Below are 27,626 nucleotides of genomic sequence, written 5' to 3' on the forward strand. Positions count from 1 at the left end.
TGTAGCAACAAATGGGGGTACAAACTTCATATTCATTCCCATGATTTTGGAATGAGATGTTCGACGAGCAGGTGTCCCCATACTTTTGGTAATGTAGTGTATATGGAGTTGAGTTTAGGCTACTTATCTAAATCTACTGTAGCCCAGTCCCTATTTTGCATTCCGCTGCCAGATTCACCAAGGGAATGTGAAATGTCAAGTCATTATGAATGGCCAGTACTTACAATTAATTACTTGGTTTACAGCCTACAGCTATTATAAAATAAGAAATAATATTGAACAAATATGAAACAAACCCTTAATAGTAAAATATGTTAACTATTATTTTAATATTGCAAATTTAATCAAAAATCCACATCATCAATGTTATCATCAATAACTTGTGATATCGTGGACATCTGGTGGTATGACGAAAATCTGTGTTTAGGCGCCATCTTGTGGCAACGTGATGCAGACCACAGAGTTTCTAAACCCAGAGGTGCAATATTGCGAGACTTCTGGGAACGCTTGTGAAGCAGACCATGCCGGAGTTTGGCGTTAGAGAAGTCAATTAGAGAAGTGGAAAAAGTATTCCTTGGTTGTAAACGTTTTCGAAACTGAAAGGCACAACCGAGATTCGAGACAGTGTCTTAAGTAGCTGAGCATGTTATGACTAACCTCCTGAAAGTGACAAACTGACAAGTTCTCATTTTCGTCAAAAACAACAATATATCGACGGCATGCCTTTGATTTGACGCGAGACGACCGTTAGAACCGATTACGTGTTTCTGCGCATGATCTTAGCCAGCCAAAGTCGCCATGACATCGCCTAGGAGCGTGATCGGGGATTTCTATTGGAGAAGCAGTTTCTGCCCATCGTCGTACTGTACTGTCTTTGTGCAGACACTCCCCGATCAGGGCCCGGTTTCCCGAAAGTATCGTAAGGCCAAGTTCATCGATGGTTCTAACGAACCGGATCCAGGTGCCGTTCTCTCAATGCTAATTGGAGTATTGCTAAACTAGGCTCAGATCACCCTCTTCATTTTGATCGAAAAGGCAAAAACGTATCCTATAATCAGCACTTCTAAATCAGACTGTGTGAATATGAGCCCAGAACTGGGATTTCGACAAAGAAACATATGCCTCTGTTAAAATAAACATATTTTAATATACAATGTGTTTTGTACAGTGTTTGTTTGCTGAAAAATGTACAAAGCATTTCTTTAAATATTCTATTTCTTTAACTACTAAGAAGAGGAAAAAAGTCCCTTTCAAAAGAGGCAACCTTTCTTTACAAATGTAGGCATTCAACAGGCATGCCTAAATACAATGCATGCTTCTCATTAGCAGGAAAACAATATCAGAGTCCAATTGTAATACAAAGTCGTAGTCAGTCAAAGCAAACAAGAAAAAAAGGACAAAATGAATAAATAAAAAACCTCAGGTCTTAAATTCTTCTGTACAAGACTCCATTGGAATATAATATCAATGTATAAAACATCACTTAAAAAAACCTTTGTAGTTTAATTAAACCGCTGTTACAAATACATTTCTTTAAGTAGCCTGTACTAAATAGCACTCTATTCCCAATTTAGTTTTGGCAGGCTCCGGCCCACTGACATTCCTTCTCCATCGAGAGAGCAGCGGAATTCAATTCAGTACGAGTCATTAGGAAATATTTAGTGCACTACTCTTGATAAGGGCCCATAGGGCTCTGGTCAAAAGTAGTGCACGACATAGGGAATAGGGTGCCATTTGGGATTCAGTCCTTTTCTCCTCATCTTCCCATTTAGTGACATTATCAAATGTGACTTAATGCACAACAATGGTCACTTGACCCGTGGTTTGGGCAGATGTGTGTACGAGTGTTAAAACCCAAAAGCAATCGCAGGGGGGAGATTGGAGATATATGTGTGTGTAATGTTTGAAAATTAATTGACACTTCTTTTGTCCTTATGGGCGGTCCTTGTGAGTTCCCTACTCTAAACACTTTTCAGTACATTCCCGTCCCATAAATTCTTTATGATTGGTTTGCGACGCTACTGAGCCGATAGTATCTAGACTCAGTCTTGGGGCTCTCTAGGCCTACTTCGACCACTGTAGGCTAAGTCTCCAACCCTTGGCCCAAGCACCAACGTGCTTTCTTGCCACCAGAGAGTGGTCTGTATACTGATGGTGGTAATCATGCCAGCAGGCATAGTAATGGCACTTATATAAGGAAAACCCTAGAATTCCCCCATTTGTCCACAGACTTTGCCAAAAGTACTACAGATGTAGGATCTTTAATTTGAGCCAGTTTGCTACAGTAGGAAAATAATCCTTCAGCAACAGGAAATGTGAATTATGTGGATTATAATTAAGGGACATTTTTGTGTAGGGTTGATACATTTTTCGTTAGGTAAAATCAAATCTAAAATTTTCAGTGGAAAATTCAAACTTTAGAAGCCTTTTTAAACCTTGAATACACTACAAGTTTGCATTTACTGCTGTTCCGGAAAATTCTCAGCAAAAGGTACTTTGTCTTACACTTTCTTGTTGTTTGAAGGTATGCAATTTTGTATATTTCTTCCCCTCCCCAAAATATTTGGTTTATCTGCACAGGCTGGTCTTGAAATAGAAAAAAAGTGACTACTAATTTAGTAGACAGAGGTTAGTTAGTAGCCTTTCAAATATATTGTACAGCCCTTTCTCCTCTTGGTGTAGACCAGGGAAACATTGGTCCAAGAGGGCGCTATAGTGCTACTGTGGTGGTATGGGATGGAGCACATAGAAGTAGATTTGAACAGATTAAACAATCTAGAACTCCTATTTCTTTGCCCATCTGCATTGTTATCACGGGAACAGTGAGTGAATCGACGTGCTAGATCATAAACTATATACAATTTATCATTAAACAACTTGTCACATATGACTGAAGTTGTGTGAAACCAACATGGCTAGGGAGGGCCTCTGCGATCTTGTGTTTTTCAGAAGACCTGTGTTTCTGTCTTCTATTCAAGGCGGGGGCCCTTTTCCATGGAAGACTGAAGAGGACTGAGCCAGGGATGGTGGAGAGCGTACGACTCAAGTCCCCTTGCCGAAGGCACCGTGTCTGGAGTTATGGTGCGATCCAGAGTCCCCTCCTGTCCCTGAACACCCCAAACTAACACCCTCACAACCGCCAGTGACCTCCGTCCTCTCATGCTTCAGACACTGGGCCAGGTCCTTTTGGCAGGGCTCCATGGTAACGGCCACGCCCACGCCACTGCGTCCCGACATCATGCGGGTCACCTCCGACCACGTGTCCGTCTCCGGGTCATAACACTCCACGCTGTCCAGGAACGTGTTCCCGTCATAACCTCCTGTAGAACGGAGGAGGAGAGGAGAAGCACTCTTTAGGGCATAGGATGGGATTTAAAACACTTTTATAACATATCGAGAATTGTATCTCAAATGTAAATAATAATACATGCATTTTATATAGTGCTTTTCATTACACGTTGAATCGCAAAGTTGCTTTTCAAAACAAAACAATTTAACAACAAAAAATGTAGGAGGATCTGGTAGTTATTGGGCGAAGGTCTTTCATCATGGGCAGTTCAGAAAGGTAGTATTATGGCCGGAGGAAGCATTGATGGAACAGCCAGGCAGGGAGGTAGAGACATCTGACAAGACAGGCCATGGAGCTCTTCACCAAGTACCTCGTTGTCTGTCGATGTTCACAGCTCCTCCTCTCTAGATCAGGCTGGTAGCACCCACATGGGTCATGCTTTGGGGACTGTAAAAGCGCAAATAAGACCACCACACCTCAGCAGTAGTCCTGAAAAGCACCCTGCGAGGCGAGCCTCTGCATCACCTCACACCGCTTCCCTCTAGGAGCCGGAGCATGAGGCCTAAAAGTGCCCTACGAGGAGAGCCTCTGCATCACCTCACACCGCTTCCCTCTAGGAGCAGGAGGCCTAAAAGTGCCCTACGAGGAGAGCCTCTGCATCACCTCACACCGCTTCCCTCTAGGAGCCGGAGCAGGAGGCCTAAAAGTGCCCTACGAGGAGAGCCTCTGCATCACCTCACACCGCTTCCCTCTAGGAGCCGGAGGCCTAAAAGCGCCCTACGAGGAGAGCCTCTGCATCACCTCACACCGCTTCCCTCTAGGAGCCGGAGCAGGAGGCCTAAAAGCGCCCTACGAGGAGAGCCTCTGCATCACCTCACACCGCTTCCCTCTAGGAGCCGGAGGCCTAAAAGCGCCCTACGAGGAGAGCCTCTGCATCACCTCACACCGCTTCCCTCTAGGAGCCGGAGCAGGAGGCCTAAAAGCGCCCTACTAGGAGAGCCTCTGCATCACCTCACACCGCTTCCCTCTAGGAGCCGGAGCAGGAGGCCTAAAAGCGCCCTACTAGGAGAGCCTCTGCATCACCTCACACCGCTTCCCTCTAGGAGCCGGAGCAGGAGGCCTAAAAGCGCCCTACTAGGAGAGCCTCTGCATCACCTCACACCGCTTCCCTCTAGGAGCCGGAGCAGGAGGCCTAAAAGCGCCCTACTAGGAGAGCCTCTGCATCACCTCACACCACTTCCCTCTAGGAGCCGGAGCAGGAGGCCTAAAAGCGCCCTACGAGGAGAGCCTCTGCATCACCTCACACCACTTCCCTCTAGGAGCCGGAGCAGGAGGCCTAAAAGCGCCCTACGAGGAGAGCCTCTGCATCACCTCACACCGCTTCCCTCTAGGAGCCGGAGCAGGAGGCCTAAAAGCCGATGCTGTCGACCAGGTGTTGCTGCTGTATCATTCAAATGGAGCTAGCTGCCAATTATAAACTGACTTGCCAATAATCAGTCCTGCAATTCCGTGAGACACCACCAGATAGGTCTCTCGACAAATGGTAAAAAATAAATAAAAATGTAACAAAATAAATCAATAAATAAAAACAATAAGATATGCTTCTCTCTGTCACTTCGACACTGGAAAACTAAATGTGACCTAAACACTGTGGTACTAAATACTGCACATCATATGGGGGTTGATTCTGTCATAATGTATTAGCAAAAACAAAATGGGTATTTGGGGAGGACTCCGGGGCTTTGTTTACGGTGTTCAAAGAAAGAATTCTTGCCCCCGAAGCAAATGACTCATAATTACGCTAAAGCATTGTTGCAGTAGAACCTGCTTTTACAATACCCACCCAGTACATAGATCTTCCCATGGTGCGCGGTGACCCCCAGGGCGGAGCGCCGGTGCCTCATGGAGGCTGCAAAGCTCCAGGTGTCAGTCTCAACGTCGTAGCGCTCCACTGTGTTCAGCTGGTTGGTGCCGTCGTAGCCCCCCATCACGTAGATACGGTTCCCCAGCGCACACACACCTGATATGGGTCAAAGTTCATTATTAGAAGGGCCTTCTTGACACAGGTAGGACTTTAGGCCTACTTGCAGGTTTCACTCTGAGTCTCCACCCTTTACCCAGGAAAGTGCATTTAAAATCGATTTGAAAACATTGGATTTGTGCAAGCATGGCTGGAGAGTTTCCACCACATTCCTGTCCGTGCCTTAAGGGGCGTGTAAGTACATGTGTCGAGAGAAGGGTAGAGAATCAGAGCGTACATTCTGTCCCTTTGTTCCTCACCTGCCCCAGAGCGCACAGTGTTCATGGCAGCCATGCTCTTCCACTCATCCCTCTCTGGGTTATAACACTCTGAGGAGGAGAGGCGGTGTGTGCCGTCGAACCCGCCCACCGCGTACAGCAGCCGGTTGATGACCGCCACGCCCACCCCGATACGCCGTGTCAACATGGGGGCCACCAGGTGCCACTGGTCCCTGTCTGGGTCATACCTGAGGAGGGGAGAGACAGTCAGTCAAACACACCGACAAAACCTGTGGGGCAGGATAGAGACACGCCCACAAAATCAACCAACTGGACTATATTTAGTGTGAGGTTGGAAAATCGTGACAAAATCATTTCTTCCTGGTTTATTTTTAGGCACAAACAACAAATACTTTCCTTGAGATAAAAAAAAAAATACTGTATATAAACTCAGCAAAAAAATAAGTCCTCTCTGTCAACTGCGTTTGTTTTCAGCAAACTTAACATGTGTAAATGTTTGTATGAACATACCAAGATTCAACAACTGAGACATTAACTGAACAGGTTCCACAGACATGTGACTAATGTAATAATGTGTCCGTGAACAAAGGGGGGTTTGGCCACCAGCTGCATTAAATACTGCAGTGCATCTCCTCCACATGGACTGCACCAGATTTTCCAGTTCTTGCTGTGAGATGTTACCCCAATCTTCCACCAAGGCACCTGTAAGTTCCCAAACATTTCTGGGGGGGGGGGGGTGGCCCTAGCCCTCACCCTCCGATCCAACATGTCCCAGATGTGCTCAATGAGATTGAGATCCGGGCTCTTCGTTGGCCATGGCCTACGATGACATTCCTGTCTTGCAGGAAATCATGCACAGAATGAGCAGTATGGCTGGTGACATTGTCATGCTGAGGGTCATGTCAGGATGAGCCTGCAGGAAGGGTACCACTTGAGGGAGGAGGATGTCTTCCCTTAAACGCACAGAGTTGAGATTGCCTGCAATGACAACAAGCTCAGTCCGACGATGCTGTGACACACTGCCCCAGACCATGATGGACCCTCCACCTCCAAATTGATCCCGCTCCAGAGTACAGGCCTCGGTGTAACGCTCATTCCTTCGACGATAAACACGATTCCAACCATCACCCCTGGTGAGACAAAACTGTGACTTGTCAGTGAAGAGCACTTTTTGATAGTCCTGTCTGGTCCAGCGATGGTGGGTTTGTGCCCATATGCGACATTGGTGTCTGGTGAGGACCTGCCTTAAAACAGCTCTACAAGCCCTCAGTCCAGCCTCTCTCAGCCTTTTGCAGACAGTCTGAGCACTGATGGAGGGATTGTGCATTCCTGGTGTAACTCGGGCAGTTGTTGTTGCCATCATGTACCTGTCCCGCAGGTGTGATGTTCGGATGTACCGATCCTGTGCAGGTGTTGTTACACGTGGTCTGTGCAGATGTTGTTACACGTGGTCTGCCACTGGGAGGATGATCAGCTGTCCGTCCTGTCTCCCTGTAGCGCTGTCTTAGGCGTTTCACAGTACGGACATTGCAATTTATTGCCCTGGCCACATCTGTAGTCCTCATGCCTACATTTGCAGCATGCCTAAGGCACGTTCAGCCAGATGAGCAGGAACCCTGGGCATCTTTCTTCTGGTGTTTTTCAGTCAGTAGAAAGGCCTCTTTACTGTCCTACGTTTTCATAACTGTGACCTTAATTGCCTTCCGTCTGTGAGCTGTTAGTGTCTTAACAACCGTTCCACAGGTGCATGTTCATGAATTGTTTATGGTTCATTGAACCAGCATGGGAAACAGTGTTTAAACCCTTTACAATGAAGATCTGTGAAGTTACTTGGATTTTTACAAATGATCTTTGAAAGACAGGGTCCTGAAAAAGGGACGTTTCTTTTTTTGCTGAGTTTACTTCCTTGTATAACATCACTTTGCTCCGTGCAGAAAAGAGCAAGTCCTATGGCGCAAAGGGCACTGTTCCAATCCTACATACCTAACCAATCATAACCCCAACCTAAGGACACAAAAAACACAACTCCCGCTCCCTTCATCAAACCTCCCAATCAGATCTCAGTTCCACGAACCTCTCCACGCTGTTATGATGAATACATCCATGCGACCCTCCGACAGCATAGATCATCCCGTCAATCACCCCCACTCCTATCCTGTTCCTGGGTACACTCATGGGAGCACAAGGCAACCAGCAGTTGTTCATGGGATTATAACAATCCAACGTGTTGGAGTCCATATTCCCGTCAGGAGCGTTGTTCCTTCCTCCGACAGCGTAGAACAGCCCAGAGATGACCACGGCAGCCAGGCCACTCCGGGGGACCTGAAGGTCAGCTAGCCTCAGCCAGGCCCCAGTACAGGGGTTGTAGGCTTCCAGATAGGACAGGGACTGACGGAAGTATCCCCCTGCCGTGTAGATGAGCTGGGGCACTTTGGGCGTGCGGCACGAGATCACCTAGGAGGACCACATAAATGTATCAATCAATTGATCCATCAGGAGATTACCTTGGAGACAAATACATTGGAAATATATATATATTTATATATCCCCTTTTTTCCCTCCCAATGTCAATTCCAATCTTGTCTCATCGCTGCCCAACGGGCTCTGGAGAGGCGAAAGGTCGATGACCCGCCAAACCACTCTCCTTAAGACCCGCCCGCTTAACCCGGAAGTCAGCTTCACCAATGTGTTGGAGGAAACACTTTTCACCTTACGACTGATGTCAGCCTGCAGGAGCCCGGCCCGCCACAAGGAGAGAGCGATGAGCCAAGTAAAACCCAAACCCTCCCCTAACCTAGACGACGCTGGGCAAATTGTGCGCCGCCCTATGGGACTCCCTGTCACGGCCGGTTGTGACACAGCCTGGGATTGAACCCGGGTCTGTAGTGACGCCTCAAGCACTGCAGTGCCTTAGACCGCTGCGCCACTCGGGAGGCCGGCTTTGTAGATTTTTTAAAACTTGATTTAAATCAGGGTTCTTGGCATCAGTATTGGACGTTAAGTGCTAGATACAGCAGCAAGGCCATTGATGCACATCAGAAACAATGGAGGGTGAGGCTTTAGAACTTCAACTGTAAACAGGTTTTATTACCCAGAATACCAACCAACCATCTCACCTTGGTGGGCTTGTGGAGGGTGAGGTCCTGGAAGATCTGAGCCAGGTAGTCTTTACACTGGTCGTCCCACTCCAGAGACTGCAGCTGGGCTTGGAGGAAGTGTGGGGTGAGGGAGTGGCACCGCACGGCCTGGAGCAGGGCCTGGACGTAGGGCCGCCGGTTCTCCCGGTCGTACCGGACCCACGCCACACAAGCCTGAAAGACCACCGACTCACAGCGCACGTTGAGTTCGTCGCGGCTGATGAGAGTGACCAGCTGGCATTGGGAGAGGTTGAAGAACTCCTCCTGGGTCGCCACCTAAAGGTGAGAAGGAGGAGGAGGAGGCTGAATCACACCTTTGGTATTCATCTTATTATGACTCATGATCATTCTTTTGGTTGTGGGAGTGTGTGTGTGTGTGTGTGTGTGTGTGTGTGAGAGAGAGACAATCAGTGATCTTTGAAGAATATATAGGAGACATCTCTTCCTGTTAACCAGCCAGCCAACCAGCTCTTCCATGGTTACAGTTTCAGTCTGACTCCCTGTGAAGTCATGCAGACTGACTGCCTGTACATTGAACATACAGGTAAACCCCCATGAGCCCACACACAAAACTAACCCAACACACACTCACCTAACCCACTACCACACAATAGTAGGATTATTCATATTGAGGGCCAAAGAAAGAAAAGAAACGAAGATGGTGCACAGTAACAGCTGAGACTATTTGCTCAGTGATGACACACTGTGGTGCAGGTGGTGGTGCTCCACCCTAGCAAAGCCTTGACGTTTCCCTTAACTAAACACAGCAAGTCAGTTGAGGAAACGGACTCTGACTTTTCAAAGACACCAATTACAGGAAGAGACTACAGATCTGAGAAAAGCCATTCATCTGTTTAGCAGCTGAATGGCCTGACGGTGACGGTGACACTAACGATAATGTTGACTGAATGACTCATCCATATCAAATGAAGATAAGGAGAGACGCACAGTATCCGCTTGAATTATTTCAACTGATCGGAGTCAGGCGACGTGGTTATTTCCTGGGGGAACCCATAGGGCATATCGAAAGGTCAAGGAGCAAAGTGTCATGGTGAAACACTTCGTACCATCAACAGTGAGCATGCTCTGGATACTGGACTTTTCCAACTCGGGGGGAGAAAAGAGACTATCACTCTCTCCGAAGTGTGTACTTGTTCACTCCCCTCATGAGTTTAAAGGGATTCTCTCTCTATGGTTTGGAGAATCGCAAAACCCAAAGAACGAGGTTAGGCAAAGCTGATCCTGAATCAGTTGTGAGGGGGTTAAAGTGATGAAGCTTGTTATTTACTTCCCCAGAGTCAGATGAACTCGTGGATAGCATTTTATGTCTCTGTGTCCAGTATGAAGGATATTAGAGGTCATGCTTGTTAGCTTTGGCTTGTGAAACTACCTCCAACCCTGGGGAAGTAGATATTTGCAGAAGACAGTATCTACACCACATACCTGGCTGAAGTTCATGTAGATATATTCCCGAGCTTTCTGATGGAGCTCCGTGCAGCTGATCTGCTCGGCGAAGCTGGCTATGCCGATGGCGTTGCTAGGGTCCAGCTGCGTAACCAGGAAGTCGCAGCAGGCCTTAACCACGCTGTCGATCTGGTACATGACGGCGCCGTTCATGACGTGAATCACACACTTCTCCCCAACAGAGATGCTGGCCGTGTAGGCAAACTCTATCAGCCTGCCCATCACCTGAGAGAGAGAAGGAGGGATGTGGAGAGAGAGAAGGAGGGATTTGCAGAGAGAGAAAGGAAGAGAAAAGATTGGAGATGGAGAGAAGAGATGGGACAGATGGAAAAGAGAGTGGAGGGCAGGTGAGAGAGAGAATGAGAAGAGAGTAGTTAGAACAGTTAGAAGAGACAGGAAGACAGAAAGGGGTTGATTCAATTACATCATTATTGTTGCATGAGGTTCCAGACTGACACAATCTGCCTCAGTACTGAGGAACTACACAATCAAATAAAACCTATCTAATCAAATTGTATTTGTCACGTGCTGAATACAACAAGTGTAGACTTCACCGTGAAATGCTTAGTTACGAGCCCTTTCCCAACAATGCAGTTAAAAAGTAAGACAATTCGCAAATAAAAATAGTAACACAATAAATACTATCAAAGCCGTGGCAGTGTGGCACAGTTCTGAGTTAGCCTATGACACAGTTCTGAGTTAGCCTATGACAGAGAGCAGTCAGAGAGCTGCTGGTTTATCAGTTCCCTCATTAGTCAACATGGCTAATCCTGCACTCCGTGAGCTTGGAGTGTCTGCGTGTCTAAAGGCAGCGGCATGATTGCGATCTCTCGGAGATAACTCAGCGGGGCTGGAACAAAGAAGCCAGCGATAAAAGCAGGTGTGTGTGTGTGTGTGCGAGGGCATATTTTTACCACTGAAATACAACTGTCTTTCTTATGGAGTCAGTCTTTTGCCCCTCGTAGGAAAACGTGGAGTGACTGCCTTCCTATCTTGAATGCAACGTGGATAATTACAACTGGGACTTCTAAAAGTCAGCTCTACCGACACGCCTGGATGAAAGGCAGCCTTCCCACCCTCCTACTTACGCAGGTCTCCCTCATCTACCCAGTCTTCACTACTATTACTCACATGAAAACGCAGTTGGTTTCCATAGAATTGGTTAACACTTTACTTTAGGCCAACAGCTAGAAAGGTTTATTACATGCCCGTGGCAAGTCTTATAAAATGTGTTGTAACACTCACCCGGGGGTGTATGCCCTCGATGGGCACCACCTCCATCCCACACTCCTTCAGGCCGTTGGTGAACATGGCTCTGAAGACCGGAGAGGACGATGCCAGCACCACCTGTAGACGTGAACTGTCAGCTTGATATCTCAAACATATCAGATGTATCAGTTTTCCCCTCCCCTTTCAGACCACTCCCAGACAGTCCTATCAACATTCTTGCTTGAGAAATTGCTATTTGTTTATTTTTGACAATTTTAATTGAAAACAATCACAGTAAGGTCCTTAATTGTTACCCAGAAACGATTTGAGATAAATGTTTTAAAAAACAGCTGCATTGGAGCTTTAAAGATCGGAGTGCCAAACATAATTTTTTTTACTCCATCCATAGCATAACCGTTATTGACACAATGCTACACACCTTGTGTGCCACGAAGTCCACGGCCTCCAGGTCGTTGTAGCACACACGAAGCGTCACGTCGCACAGCTGGCCGTCCAGCCGCAGCTCGTTCATGATGGCGAAGGCGGCCGCCGTGTGGCTCTCCAGCGTGTAGCTGAAGACGCGGTGGCCGTTGCGCGTCGACGGCGTCACCACCGCCTTGCACTCCGTCGGGCACTCATTAGACATCCTGACTGACGAAGGATCCTTCCTGGTGCTTCTGTTGAAGCTGTGACAACAACTAAGAACAGTGTTGGGAGTGACTGCTGCCGGACATCCTTGCTCACTGAGGGGCAAAGAGACACTAGGGAAATGTTGAAAACTGGAGGAGCTATTGAGGGATTGTGGAAGGCTACGACCCTTTTCCTAGGGCCTCTGTTGTTTTTTTGGTTGAATGTATGTCTGTGACTGTAGAGTTCAGAGAGTACTAAATCGGCTTTCTTAGAAAGGTCCGAAAGACGGTTTTCTTATCCCTTACTTCTTATTCTTCAATTCCAGCCATTGTGTCTATAAGAGTTTTTCGTACAGTCTTACTTATTCCACAAGCCCAGCCAGAGTGCACATTCAGGTGCTATTGTAAAACAACAAAAAAAAGACTTCTACATGAATTGCCAGTCATGGTTATGTATGTTATAACCAGGCCAATCGTAATCCACCACGATTTATGACATCAGTGTTGTAGATTCTCTCCCACCTGCCCTTGAGTAAACTTCTCTTCTCTTTCTCTTTTAATTAAAGGAACAGCAAGATGTATGGTCTTTTTGGCAGGAGGTATGCAGCGAGTCCGAAAAGACGCAGTAGGGAAATGACTGTTATTCACGTCCGCTTGTTGATAGGTTTTTCTCCTAAAGGGGAACTTTCTGAACAAAAGAGAGTCTGCAACAGTCAGAAAAACAGACAGATGTGTCTAGTGCTCTGACATCTTCTCTCAATTCCAACTACCTGCGTATTCCTTTTTCGCTCTGAGGCCCAAAAAACAGACACTGATATACTACTGCATCTTCAATGGTGGTCATAATTATAAATCAGGACTTAGCTCATGGAGCTACACGTCTGCCAGGAGTTGGGTAGAAGAGGGACAAGGATAGGGTAGTAGAGGGGTGGAAACTCCTAAAACTCTGTAGAGGGAGAAAAAAAAGAGCAGGTGCCAAAAATGTCGTCAGCGTAAGCTAGCAGCCCTGAGGATTCAGGAATGAGGGGGGGGGGGGGGGGAGCTCAGTTTAGTTTGGTTGATCAGTTGCTCCACTCTAGAAGCTTTCCCAGAAGTCGCCCCGCTCTGGAATCTCAAATTGCACTGTTGTATTTACTGGGAAGGTCTGGGCGCCGTTGGCAACTAGAAGAGAAGAGAGAAAAGACAGGACAGTTAGGTGTTAGGGTGGACAGGGTTTATCTAATAGTGATGGGGGAAAGAAATCAATACATTTTCATATCGGGATATACATTGATGATATATCGTACTGACAATATTTAAATAATATTTTTGAGCTAGTTGGCTGTACCTGCACCAAAATGTCAGTATCTTACCTTCATAGCTTGTTCACCATCTTCCTTTAATTTGTTTTTAGCACTGATTTCCATGTCTGATCAAAACAGAGAGTCTGGAGATAGAACTTTCATTTTCGAGAGTGATTTAGTATGTTCTACGACAAGCGAATGACTCAGCTAAATAACATTCCGAAGCCATCCAACCTCAATCACTCCAGTCAGAACAAAAGTGTCCTAGAACAGAAAGAGATACACAACATAGATAGATATACCTTTAAGGTATTCAAAGAGGATACAGTCACACCCATGGATCCTCTTGGGAGGGGTCACAGTTTCTCTTAGTCACTGTGACTAGAGTCAATGTGCTTTTAGACAACATCACAGCTCTAGGAGAGCTTGGGTGTCTCCACAGATTCCACACAAGGGAATGCAGAGTCCCTCCCCAGACCTGGGTTCAAATACCATTAGAAATAATTTCAAATATTGCATCTATGCTTGATTGAGCGTACCTGCGGCAATGGAACCAATAGAGATGTCTCAAAAGTGCAAACCCCACCCATCTGGCTCTTCAGGCAGACTAGAGCAAATGCTCAGCGTATTTGAAAGGTTTGTAAAAGAGTCTGAACCCAGCTCTGGCGGGGAGTGGGTAAGATAGCCCAACCACTAGTCGAGAGTCTGATCCGAGTGACGTACTTTCCTACTGAGGAAGACGGAGTGAGTGACTTAAATTAGGCCAGAATTGAATTAGTCATCGTGACTGAGTGTTTTTTTTTCTTCCCTGGACTGTCCTGTGACCAATCTGGCTACAGCAGTGGAGAGTAGGAAAATAACCTCACACACACACGAATAAGTAAGCTACAGGCTATACAGGTGTTAAGCCTGTTCGTTCACAACTAGGCCAATACACAAAAAAAGTCACTATAGAGAGAGTCATAGTTACTCAGCAACAATTGTTATCGTGTTATTGCAGCTGCTCTGGCCTGAGTGGGTAACATAACTGCAATGTTACGTTTTGCACATAATGATTACCTGTACAAGCAGATAAGAGAACTGACTGGCTGAACTGAAGGGCTGGAGGACAAGTTCTGGCCTACCTGTTCTACATGCCTCCCAAATGGCACCCTATTCCCTATATAATGCACTACATTTGACCAGGGCTTATAGGACTCTAGTAGTAGTGCACTATGTAAACTCTTAGAAAAGAAGGTGCCACCTAGAACATAAAAGGGTTCTTCGACTGTCCCCATAAGAGAACACTTTGAAGAACCCTTGTTGGTTCCATGTATAACCATGTTGGGTTCCATGTATTGCCCTCTGTGGAAAGGGTTCTACATGGAACCCAAAAGTGTTCTACCTGGAACCAAAAACAGGTTATCTTATGAGGACAGCTGAATTAACCTTTTGGAACCATTTTTTTCCTAAAAGTGTAGGGAACAGGGTGCCATTTGGGCGCAGCCTTAGTTGTATGGTCTGCCTACCTACAGTTCTATCTAGGTAATTCTACTACCCTCCCTCTATATCACATGAAATCCTGTACAACTCACTGAAGTGAAACCAAGATTAGACTAATATTATGTGGTTCTCTGACCATTCTCTGTAATGAAGACAATGCTTACATTGGACACTGTCTGATATATTATTACAGTGTGTGTAGGCCTAACTAAAGTCAAGTTGGGTCGTTCCTACAATGCAGTGCCTTTTGGACCTTGTAACTTTAGAAAAAAGTTCAGAAAAAGGACTTTTGACTTTCAGATAAACATATTGGTCAAGCTCAGGCACTTAATATTTTTTTTTAACCGGTTAGGAGCATAATCCTAACAGGGTGGAAATGTTGAGCCTAAATTAGCCATCGCACTGTGAGTGAGCAAGATTGAGCTTAAATTACTTCTACATCAAACATATTTTAACAGGGTGGACATTTATGAGTTGGACATACAGACTAACATGAAACATGGACAAATAGATCCAAGTGAGTGTTTATATTTATTTAGCTTTGCGCTGTTGTTTTCTCACCAAATAAATGAAGGGGTTGTTTTCTTAAATGGAGAATTACAACAAACTAACGGGGTGAAAAGGGGATATCAGGGATACACAGACAATCTTTAATAAAATACAATAATCATGAAAAAAAACATTGTTGAGAGAATTTAACTAGGACTATAAAAAAATAAAGATTAATTATCTAGATTTATTGTGGAAGTTGATGAATAACACCCAGAGACATGGCAAAACACCTACATCCACTAAGAAAACAGTTCCAAATGCATTCAAATTCAGTTTCAATATCCATATTTAAGGTAAAAGGACACCTGACCTTATATTTAAATCCTTTTGGATTCCACATTTTACACTAAAGAAGAAGTGATACTTCCTGGGGTAAGAAAAGGCACTGCATTGAAGGAATGTAGGAATGTAACCCATTATAGCTTAACGAGGAGATGTAGGAGTTCTAGCTTAACTATGAAATATAGCTTAACGAGGAGATGTAGGAGTTCTAGCTTAACTAGGAAATATAGCTTAACGAGGAGATGTAGGAGTTCTAGCTTAACAAGGAAATATAGCTTAACAAGGAGATGTAGGAGTTCTAGCTTAACAATGAGATGTAGGAGTTCTAGCTTAACTAGGAAATATAGCTTAACGAGGAGATGTAGGAGTTCTGGCTTAACTAGGAAATATAGCTTAATGAGGAGATGTAGGAGTTCTGGCTTAACTAGGAAATATAGCTTAATGAGGAGATGTAGGAGTTCTGGCTTAACTAGGAAATATAGCTTAATGAGGAGATGTAGGAGTTCTGGCTTAACTAGGAAATATAGCTTAACGAGGAGATGTAGGAGTTCTGGCTTAACTAGGAAATATAGCTTAATGAGGAGATGTAGGAGTTCTAGCTTAACGAGGAGATGTAGGAGTTCTAGCTTAACGAGGAAATATAGCTTAATGAGGAGATGTAGGAGTTCTGGCTTAACTAGGAAATATAGCTTAACGAGGAGATGTAGGAGTTCTGGCTTAACTAGGAAATATAGCTTAATGAGGAGATGTAGGAGTTCTGGCTTAACTAGGAAATATAGCTTAATGAGGAGATGTAGGAGTTCTGGCTTAACTAGGAAATATAGCTTAATGAGGAGATGTAGGAGTTCTAGCTTAACGAGGAGATGTAGGAGTTCTACCTAGATGTAGGATACACAGCAGCAGTAGTAGGCCTAGTGGTAAGTAGACCTATATTGTGTGTCTGTTGTGTGAAATCTCATGGAAGGCCTATCCCTCACAGTTCCTTGAGAAAGATATGTCACAGTTTAATAGTAGCCTGTTGCTCAACACTCACTCTGACAACTCACATAGTGTACTCATCATGGAAGAACTCACCCCCTCAACTAGCAGAGTTTACTCAACGATGATATATACGCTGAGTGCACAACACATTAAGAACACCTTAATATTGATTTGCCCTTCTGCCCTTAGAACAGCCGTAATTTGTCGAAGCATGGATTCTACAAAGGTGTCAAAAGTGTTCCACAGGATGCTGGCCCATGTTGACAAAACTGTGAGAAGCATTGGAGTCAAGTTGGCTGGAGGTCCTTTGGGTGGTGGACCATTCTTAATACACACGGGAAACTGTTGAGCGTGAAAAACCCAACAGGGTTGCAGTTCATGACACAAACCTACTACCATACCCTGTTCAAAGGCACTTAAATATTTTGTCTTCCCCATTCACCCTCTGAATGTCACACATACACAATCCATGTCTCAATTGTCTCAAGGCTTAAAAATCCTTCTGGTCTTTAACCTTCATCTACACTGACTGAAGTGGATTTAACAAGCAGCATCAATACGGGATCATAGTTTTCACCTGGTCCATCTGTCATGGAAAGAGCAGGTGCTCTTGATGTTTTGTACACTCAGTGTACATCTCGATGGAGTTGAGTTGCGACAAGTGTAGGTGGACTCTAGGCTACCTCCAACTACATCGAGTCACCATCAGTCGATACTTGTAAAAATGTCAATTCTTTAATTGTTTCCTTGTACCTATGTTTGTTCTGTGTAGCTGCAAGCTTTTCGTGGTTTACTATCGAGTGAGTTTATTTTTTTTTTTACAGGGACAGTGCACAGTTATCAACGTTTCAGTAAAAGTGCCGGTTTTAGCCAGCCGGCAAATGTTCAACCACAGTCACTGGGCAGGTTATTAAAAACAATTACAATATAGACAATCATTGAGCAGTGAGCACACACAGAGCAACATAGGACAAGCAAGACATGGCATACAGACAGAGCAACATAGGACAAGCAAGACGTAGCATACAGACAGAGCAACATAGGACAAGCAAGACGTAGCATACAGACAGAGCAACATAGGACAAGCAAGACATAGCATACAGACAGAGCAACATAGGACAAAAAGCAGCAAGGCAAAATTCATAAAAGCAACAAAGTGTTTCCACACCTCACAAGCTACAGACAACATGGAAAGTGGCAATATACATCTAGGGATTATGATCACAAATCTGATTGACCTTTAGCTATGTATTCATACATTTTGTGAAAGTGTGATAGGTGGTGCAGTTATGTGTGTCTGATGGCAGTGTATTCCAGACATGGGAAGCTCTCACAGAGAAAGCGGATTTACTAAAGGTGCTTTTCCTTAAGGGAACTATACAGTCACCTCTCATGGCAGACCTTGTGGATCTGCTGCCATATGTTTAGGTTTTCTGTTTAACAAAAAAACTGAGTGAAATACTCAAATCTTTATTTTATTTATAAAAGTAGCATTTTACATGAACCCTGCCAAGGGAGCTATTTGTTAACTGATAAGGTGCAGCCCATCATGGCCGGACAGACTTTCAGTTTTGGAAGCGGACGTATTGAATGCAATTTTATCAAAATATTAATTCCAAATTCAACTGACAACTCTATAACAATCAGGACAAGCACAGGTACACAGTAAGCGTTAAAGAATGGATATTTATAAAAGTATCGTGTTGTGGTGCACGCTTGAAGTCGTAACTTCCTACTCCATCGAAAGACTGTCGATTACGGGGTGCAATTTGACAGACGTCACATAAAATGACGTTTTTAATCAAAAACAACAGATTTCAGCACCCAAAGAAAAGCCTGCAGTTAAAAAGGACAAACATGCGCCCCATTCACGTGCTAGTCGGAACTAGGAAACTCCACAATTTCTGACTTGCTAAATGGTTGTAGTTAAACACGTGCCTCGTTCAAGCAGTTAACAAGTTGGAAATGTCAGTTTCTTTGATAGGACTAGCACGAGAACGCAGCAATAGGTACAAGGGAAATCATTAAAGGGTTAGTTGACCCAAATTATAAAATGACAATGGTTTCCTTACCCTGTAAGCAGTCTATGGACAAGTTATGACAGCAATTCATGCTTTAGTTTAGTTTCCCTGGCACTGGTTCCACATTCCGCATTTTAGTATTTGTGGCACAAATCCCATTCACATCATGGGAAAATATCTCAAATTGATTGTGAAGCTCAACAAAGTCACTTATAAATAAATGATTTGAACATTATGCGCAGAAAAAGCTAATATCAGTCCCATGACTTGTGGTGGTACCATAGAAATAGAATGAATAGAACGGGCGTCCCCATTCAAGTCATAATGGGTGGACTGGCAGCAGTAGCTGTCGGTGCCATTTATGATGAGGGAGGACATTTTTTTTTTTATGAGCATAGCCTTATTTCTATTACAGCATATTGGATGACTGTCATTCACAGTCCATTCACCCAGCTCAATGTAACATTGATAGGTTTAGGTTACTACACGATACTCAAATTGTCCCTATACCCATCATGAGGTTGCTACACACTAGCCTATGAATGAAAGTTTACAACGTAGGGAGCACAAGTCGAGAGAAAATTTTGAATAATCAAGGTTCCAGACATTGACACATTCAATACCGCCTGCACTCTCTTGCCTGCATCTAGCTGATTTAGGGTGTAATAATTACTCCAACAGTTGCAAATGAGTTTCTATTGGAGAAATTCAGGTGTTTATCCCCATTTCGTTTGCTTCTGTTTAAGAAACGTTTTTCAACAGAATCGGCAGAATGAATACACCCCAAATCACACGCAAACACAGTTCACTTTCAAAGGAGCCACATACAATCAACATGATCACTTTGCTTGTTAATTCCTTCTCACATCTTTGCGCTCTCCTCCTCTCAATTTTCCCCCTTTGTTTGTGGACTTCAGTGCACAACACATCAGCAGTCTGTGACCAGGTGAAAAAACCTTTCCCAACCAAACCATCATAACCACTACACACAGCTTACATCTTTGTCATCATATTAGCAAACATCATACTCATAAACAACATAGCTACTAGAACTAACGCATATTAATCGCTACAAATCATGCAGTACAGTCAGCAAGCAGTTTAGAAGTTACACCTGCCGGCTCCAGTGGCAATAAATTAATCAAACCAAAAGCTTACCTTGACTTGGAAAAACGTTCCAGTGTTGGATAGCCATAGCCTGCTAGCTAACATGGCATCACTCTCTGTTTGAGCTGTGTGCTTGAGTAGGCTAAACTATCTAGCTGCATTCGCTAACTAAGTAAGTGAAAGTGGAGAAAATACAACAAAATATAGCTAGCTCTCGCTTGCTTATTCATTTTTTAAGAAATGAATTTGTTCAAAACTGTTCAACTATTGTCTTTCTCTTTGAGTCAACTACTCACCACATTTTATGCACTGCAGTGTTAGCTAGCTGTAGTTTATGCTTCCAGTATCAGATTAATTATCTGATCCTTTGATTTGGTGGACAACAAGTCAGTTCATGCTTCAAGAGCTCTGATCGGATGAGGTCCTTCAACCTGAAGTTGTTACTGTGTAAATCTATGGAAGGGGGTGAGAACCATAAGTCTCCTAGGTTTTGTATTGAAGTCAATGTACCCAGAGGAGGACGGAAACTAGCTGTCCTCCGGTTACACCATGGCGCTACTCTACAGTGTGCTTTTGAGGCTACTGTCGACCTTCATTGCAAAACCTTGTGTTTTAATCCATTTTCGTGAATATATTTAGTGTTATCTAAAAAGGTTACCTTTAATGTTTCTCTATTTTTACGAAATTCACTCCTTTGAGGAGCCTCCACTAACTGTCACATGTTGAGTGTACCCATGCTTAGGTTTAAGATAGGAAGGTTAAGACAATGGAGTCACAATAATGCAAAGGGTCTACCGCTCTGAATCAACCATGGGACCAGCTCAAGCATAGTAGCTTCGCTGCTTAGGCAGAACGCAAGCGGTCTGAAGCAGATCATAAGGTTGGTGAAAAATTGCAATTGAAGCTAATGCAAGACAACAACAAAAACATCTAGCCAGCTAGTTAACGTGTAGGTTGAAGATTACAATGTTAAGACAACGGGGTTCTAATATCCCATAACTCTTTGCAATTCATGGGACCAGCTTTGTAAATTAGAAACTGCCCTCGTAGTCAATGTACGGCTACACACTTCTGGGCAGATCACGCTGGAAGCCTGTATGGAAGATATCCATATTACTGGGATTTACACTACAGATATCCCTCAACGGGCCTACAGTCCCCGGCCTAAAGTAGTCACTTTCTCCGCGCCAAATACGATAACGTTACTTCGCAGAGAACGACAATAGGTTTCAATTTTATGTACGACATGAGAGATACGCACATGCAACAAAGTAGACTACAAAATTGCTGGATTGTCTGGGGAAATCTGTATTGTTGCTTAATCGGAGTTACACTAGTAACTCGATCCCATAACTTTCTCGCGCTTCTTAAATAATTAATTTAGACAGACATTTCACATTTGGATATATATTGACACTAGACGAACGACAAACCGATCGACTACCGGTAGCCTAACCTTTCCTAAACTATCTGAAACAATGCCCACCTGTATTAAGAACGAAGGCTTATTTCAAACAAGATTGATAGGCACTGGCAATGCGCCTTCGCCAGTGACTCATCTTATCGTGGACTGTAACTGACTGTGATGAGGGAGCAAATTACGGAACTGCGTGTACCAAAACATGACCCAGAAGTCAAGAGTCCCTTACGTAAACGGACATAAAGAAAGTGCTTACCGCGCAAATATATAGCACCATATGATTTTGCTACAGATTTCAGACAAAGGGATGGCGATCTCCCAACAAATAGGCTACAGTGATACATTTAGCTTGCTTGGTGAGTCACACTTGTAACTGTTATAGCTAAACACATTGAAGTGTTGGCATGCACGGACGTTAATACTTCACTACTCGTTCACAACAAATATGACCATTAGGCAACCAGTCGATGTACTATTAGGCTATAGCAACAAAACACCACGGCTATTAAAAGCAAACGCTGTGAAAAACATTGTCAGACAATCAAAATTAGCTTCGCTGTCAGTAACTGCCTGGCATTATTGGTGTCGACTCGATTCGTGGGGGAAAAAAGGTTGCCGATTGGAATCGGAAACATCATTCATGAACATTAACATTCTCGCGACAAAATCACTAATATTATATATCTTCAAAATCAATCGTGATCTGCTTTCTTAATAGTAAAATAGACTCACATAGCTGAATAGTTCCATCGCTGTCTGTGCGCCACATAGGAACGGGGGAAAGCTGTAACTCACCATGACTAAGCATTGTACGAAACTGATTCTCACTGCCAAAATAAGAGTGGGCCTCAATACGAGTCTGCTGGCCTCCATAGACATGCATGAGCGGTGAACCGCGAGCGGAGGGAGGGGACTTTTACGGAAGAGGAGTTCTTAGAATAAAGGAAGCGGGACTAGTTCTGCGTCGTTCTAAACGCGCTTCTGACAATCAAATATTGACACAATTAGCCCAATTTTCTCAAAATGTATATTAGAAAGCCGTATTCGACGAAATTGTACAATCTGTTAAATAAACGTGTGTGCACTTTACAGAAATAAGGAATAAAGCTTTGAATGAAGTGCTGGCTATGCACTTTTCAATAAAGCTGAGTTACAAGTTCACACAGAAACAAAGCACAGGGAAAACGGAATGAATCATAACAATAAGCTACAGTAGATTGAATGAATGGAGCTATCTTTTACACTGACAATGCATATTTTTCTTTGAATGAATGACGTCATTCTGAAATAGACAGCTGTTCAGTTGAATAGGCCTATATGAAAATATACATTTTGTTACATTCAACAACCCCATAATAACATATTATGATATGGCTCACCTGATATAGCTCACTTCATATTCCCATGGATTTGAACCTTTGTGTACATTTTCCATTCAATTTCACGATATCACGATATGATTATTGTACAACTGGACACGTAATATATACGGCTTGTTCCAGGTGCGGAAGGTGCTGACACATCAATACATATTGTTCTCCCCAGGGCAGTGTTCTGCCTAGAGAAAATACGTAATTCCAGCAAGTACTGTAAATTCCAGAACGGAGCCACAAGGTGGCACTAAAAGCTTAGTTTGTTATGCTGGGCACACAATACACTTACCCCATTTCCTTGTCCCAAATATTTTATTCCTCGCATCCACAACCCCAGGACGTGGGTGCTCGCATTACACGATTATTTCCTAGTTGATCCTGCCTGGTGTTCTACAGAGTGAATTGGCGGTTGTTATTGTCTAATTGCGTTGTAGCACATGCTCATACTACATTTGCAGACAATGAAAGATCAGCTATGGAAAATCAGATTTCCAACATTTTGATGCCATATTTACAATTATATAAAATACACTACATTACCAAAGTATGTGAACACCGTGACACTTGCTTGTCAAACATCTCATTCCAAAATCATTGGCATTAATATGGAGTTGGTCCCCCCTTTACTGCTATCACTGCCTTCCCCCCTCAGGGAAGGCTTTCCACTAGATGTTGGAACATTGCTGCGGGACTTGCTTCCGTTGAGCAATAAGAGCATTAGGGAGGTAGAGCGATTAGGCCTGGCTTGCAGTCGGCGTTCTAATTCATCATTAAGGTGTTCGATGGGATTGAGGTCAGAGCTCTGTAAAGGCCAGTCAAGTTCTTCCACACCGATCTCGACAAACAATTTCTGAATGGACCTCTCTTTGCACAGAGGCATTGTCAGGCTGAAACAGTAAAGGGCCTTCCTCAAACTGTTGCCACAAAATTGGAAGCACAGAATAGTCTAGAATGTCTTTGTATGCTGTAGCGTTAACATTTCCCTTCACTGGAACTAAGGGGCCTAGCTTGAACTTTGAAAAACAGCCCCAGACCATTATTCTTCCTCCACCAAAATGTACCGTTGGCACTATGCAATCGGGCAGGTAGCGTTCTCCTGGCATCCACGAAACCCAGATTCATCTGTCGGACCTTGATGGTGAAGCGTGATTCATCACTCCAGAGAGCGTGTTTCCACTGCTCCAGAGTCCAATGGCGGCTTTTGACTGGTACTGTATATCTAGCCTATATATAGGAAGAGAAGTTTAGGCCTAGCTCCAGAGAGAGCTATGCTACGACACCAATGCATTTCTTTATGTCAGATGGCTATTGCATCTGCTATACAGATATAGACATACAGAAGGAGGCAAATTCTTACATTTTTTATTATAATATTTTGTATAAAGATAAGCATAATATTGTTAGATTATAGGAGTAACTCTAGTAGGCCTGAAACATTCTTCCTCACCTCAAGTTCAACTGTCGGTGTCAGTTGAAGCGCCTTTATATCACACTGCCTTTATATCATAGGCTTGCAGTGGCTAAAGCTTAATAATAGCCACTCCAAACCTTCACAAACATTTCTAAACTTTATTAGGGAAATGTCAAAAGTAAGTCAAGCCATTGTTTATAGGGGAAATACAAGCAGGCTGTTGTACTGCGGCAAACACAGCATTATAGTGGGAACTTAATTTGGCCAAAGAAAATGGCTCAACAGAATTAAACAAAACACTTGCAGGTTTAACTGGTTTAAACCTTCACAACATTTTTGAACAGGCTATATTGCAGCAATTACCAACAAAGACAAGTGCCTACTATACCCAAAAATGACAGAAATAGGCTAATGTTACATGTTTTACAACAGACCTACTTATGACCTATCTAAACTAAATACAGAGCACACAATTAAAAAGACAGATTGAATTGAATTTAGCCAATGAAAATGTCTCAACAGAATTAAACAAAACAGGTTTAGCATATTTAAATAACTGGCTTTGATTCATGAATAGGCTTACAATAATATCAATGACATACAATAATAATAATCAAACAAATTATTATAAATAATGTAACTTCCAAAATATCCTCCTACCTGAATAGGGAGTTGCGCAGTAGCCTGTATTACTCCCATCTTAGTCCACCCCAATATTAAAACTTATATTAAATTCCCCTTGTTGGCTTTTCACTATAGGTATACTCTTTTCCCTATAGGTATACTCTTTTCACTATAGGTATACTCTTTTCACTATAGGTATACTCTTTTCACTATAGGTATACTCTTTTCACTATAGGTATACTCTTTTCACTATAGGTATACTCTTTTCCCTATAGGTATACTCTTTTCCCTATAGGTATACTCTTTTCACTATAGGTATACTCTTTTCACTATAGGTATACTCTTTTCCCTATAGGTATACTCTTTTCACTATAGGTATACTCTTTTCACTATAGGTATACTCTTTTCACTATAGGTATACTCTTTTCCCTCTAACTTTTGTTCTACTTCAATGAAAAATGCCTCCATCTTGACAATCAACAGTAGCCGAGGCCAAGGCTCCTCTGCTGCTCTCTCTCCTCAGCAGTAGGCGCACCTGCGAGCAAGGCGTGAGAGAATGGTGCTGAAGAGCACATTTGGGGGTGTAGGCTATGATGCTTACAAAAAAACTGGAGCATTTTCCCATCAGAGTTGTGTTTCCACCAAATTGACTTGTTGCAGATGAAAATCTGAGTGTAAATACGTAATGCACATAAAAATACCTTTAGAGGTTCAATTCCCATGTACTGAATGCAAATACAAGCTAAATGGGTTTCCATTGCATTTTCAACTCCAGGCATACTGATGGTTTTGTCTAGCCAACAGCTGGCAGATACAGTGCAGCTATAGCCTACTACATGAGGAGATTATTAAGGACCAAAGTGCGAGATAATTTTTATTTGTCAAATGGCAAGCATCGATCATCATGTCACCAGAATAAGACCCTCGATATGTGTTAAAAGGAGCACCAACCTCGTCTCTGTGCACTTTCACCGCCCTGTGAAGGTCATAATAACTTATTTCATGATGTGTTGAAACATTTTCTCAGACTTGTAAGCTACTTTACTCGCAGGGTAAAGTAAAGGTAAAGGTTATCAATGTCAAGCCATTTTGAGGATGCTGGAGTTCTATTTTGGATGAGTGTGTGCATGCCTACAGGATACTGCCTACAGGATACTGCCTACAGGAGACTGCCTACATGATACTGCCTATAGGATACTGCCTACAGGATACTGCCTACAGGATACTGATACTGCCTACAGGATACTGCCTACAGGATACTGCCTACAGGATACTGCCTACAGGATACTGATACTGCCTACAGGAGACTTTTAAAGTAGCCTAATCATACTAAAGCATTGTGACTGGTTGTGTTTATGCCACATATAAAAGGTAATACGTTTTAAAAGTGTATTTATAAATATTTAGGCTATTGTCAAAGCTAAAATACCACCTATGCAAGATCAACAATTCAACTTGCCCCTGCCTACCCAATGGCAGTTATTCCTCATGAATCCCTACAGATCTGATCAGGGGTGCAACTTTCACTGGGGAGGCATTTTTGTCCCCCCCCCCCAGTTTTATCAATGGAATGTGATATAACCCGGTGTGCTTTAGGACCATGCGGACGCCTCAGAGCGGTCAGGTAGGCTGTTTGGAGTGTTTATTCGACTGGATTTAAAAAAACAACAATTATGTCCATCCCACTTCTAAAACCAAAATTGCGCCTCTGGATCTGATAGATTCAGCTCTGCCTTACCACTGAGCTAATGTACAGCTAGGGACAGTTCCTTAAACTCTACAGTAAAGTGGGCTATCCCCAAAGTTGAGTGCTTACGCTCCCTCACCCTGAGCCTATAAACCCGGTGCCTTCTCAGGATTGTCAGGGCCAGAGCTTCAACTTCAGCACACTATGAGCGGGTCGACCTCCTCTGGGTTGGTTTAGCCCAGAGACACCCCTCTTACGACACCTACCAATGCACTCAGGTTCCTTTATTCCAGCCACTCGAGTTCCCGATATACTAATTAACCAGATGTTAAAAATCCTAAATGAATGAAGTCAATTTCAGACCCCTAGAGTAAAACGACATGCACTTGTATGACTCTTTGATGACACAGGGTTTCAGAACAATAAAGCAAGTTTATTCAAAATTCCGGAAACAGGCATAAAAATACCAAATTAATATCACCAATCAATGACAAGGGAAAATTAATCTCGGATTAAATTGATAGATGTCTCCGGCGCCCTTAACTAAACCCTTATTGGAGTGCCAATACATTGTCTTTTACAATGTCTTTTTTTGTCTTTTATTATGAGAAGCACAGTGTTTAATAACAAGAAAAACGTGTTCTTACCTTCTACAACATAAACATCTTTTTGTCTCCCCCTCAGGATGATCAGTCCCTCAGTTGGTGTCTAAACAACTCTTAACACTTCTATCAATTAGGTAACCTAAACCTCAACATCTATCTTCAACTAAATAGCTACAGAAAACATCTTCTTCCAGCCAGCAACAGGTTTTTCTAGCAAGCTCAAAGAGAGTCGTACCTCTCTCTAAAATCCTGCCTCTTTTATACCATACTCCTCATCTTCTGCTAGCTCATTGTGGCTAACACCTGCCCCGATGACGCGTTCAGTGGTTGACACCTAATGTGGCCATTTCTCAAAAGGTGCTTTTTCAGCACCCACTAGCCCCCACCTTATCCTCACCGATGCAAGAGGTGCGCCTCCACAGGATGCCCCCCCCCTTGCCTCCCCTGGCTGCTCTGACCTGGGGGTTTCCACCCTAAATATACTTCATTAACATTACCTTTTAAAACATTATTTTTTTAAACATGGACCTTTCTTATTCCCTTCTAACTTCACTCAATTCTAATCCTACTCCAGTCTAATGTATTACTCCAGTTATGTCTTGAACACCCAACATTTTAAATATCATTTATAACATTTAATCATGATCATATTTTATCAAACCTTGTCCTCCAAGCCTCTTCAACATAATCCAAATGTGCTGTACGTTGAAACAAACAACATTATAACATTATTAACCAGTTTACTACATTACCTTTATCGCCTTTAATAATTTTTCAACCTTTAACATTCAACCGTTAACATTCAAACTTT

At 43.4% G+C, this 27,626-nt stretch overlaps 1 protein-coding gene across 5 annotated transcripts; it reads right to left on the reverse strand.

The window, feature by feature from the left end:
• Positions 1 to 1,127: 1,127 nt before the first annotated feature.
• Positions 1,128 to 22,718, reverse strand: LOC118938209 (kelch-like ECH-associated protein 1B). Of its 5 annotated transcripts, none has more exons than XM_090204395.1 (10): positions 21,848 to 21,974; positions 13,340 to 13,534; positions 11,798 to 13,148; positions 11,395 to 11,496; positions 10,129 to 10,374; positions 8,665 to 8,961; positions 7,623 to 8,002; positions 5,570 to 5,775; positions 5,133 to 5,309; positions 1,128 to 3,320 (listed from the first exon to the last, which is right to left on the reverse strand). In XM_090204395.1, exons 3-10 carry the CDS (start codon positions 12,002 to 12,004, stop codon positions 3,043 to 3,045), a joined length of 1,893 nt encoding a protein of 630 aa, XP_090060521.1. In that variant the 5' UTR covers positions 12,005 to 13,148; positions 13,340 to 13,534; positions 21,848 to 21,974; the 3' UTR covers positions 1,128 to 3,042. The 5 variants fall into 5 exon arrangements, with proteins under 5 accessions (XP_090060521.1, XP_090060523.1, XP_090060522.1 ...); XM_090204397.1 differs by lacking the exon at positions 21,848 to 21,974 and adding an exon at positions 21,182 to 21,279; XM_090204396.1 differs by lacking the exon at positions 21,848 to 21,974 and adding an exon at positions 13,810 to 13,999.
• Between the last annotated feature and the right edge of the window lie 4,908 nt (positions 22,719 to 27,626).

Source organism: Oncorhynchus mykiss, chromosome 17, assembly GCF_057628025.1.
Source record: "Oncorhynchus mykiss isolate SJ-2025 chromosome 17, ASM5762802v1, whole genome shotgun sequence".
NCBI lineage: Eukaryota > Metazoa > Chordata > Actinopteri > Salmoniformes > Salmonidae > Oncorhynchus > Oncorhynchus mykiss.

What these genes read in the sequence shown, in the direction of transcription:
- LOC118938209 (XM_036940242.2), bottom strand. Translation starts at nt 12,004, where the DNA reads ATGTCTAATGAGTGCCCGACGGAGTGCAAGGCGGTGGTGACGCCGTCG. An exon ending in TCGAGGGCATACACCCCCGG is followed by an intron (nt 10,375 to 11,394) that starts GTGAGTGTTACA and finishes TCTCTCTCTCAG; the next exon opens with GTGATGGGCAGGCTGATAGA. An exon ending in TGGGAAGATCTATGTACTGG is followed by an intron (nt 3,321 to 5,132) that starts GTGGGTATTGTA and finishes TCCGTTCTACAG; the next exon opens with GAGGTTATGACGGGAACACG.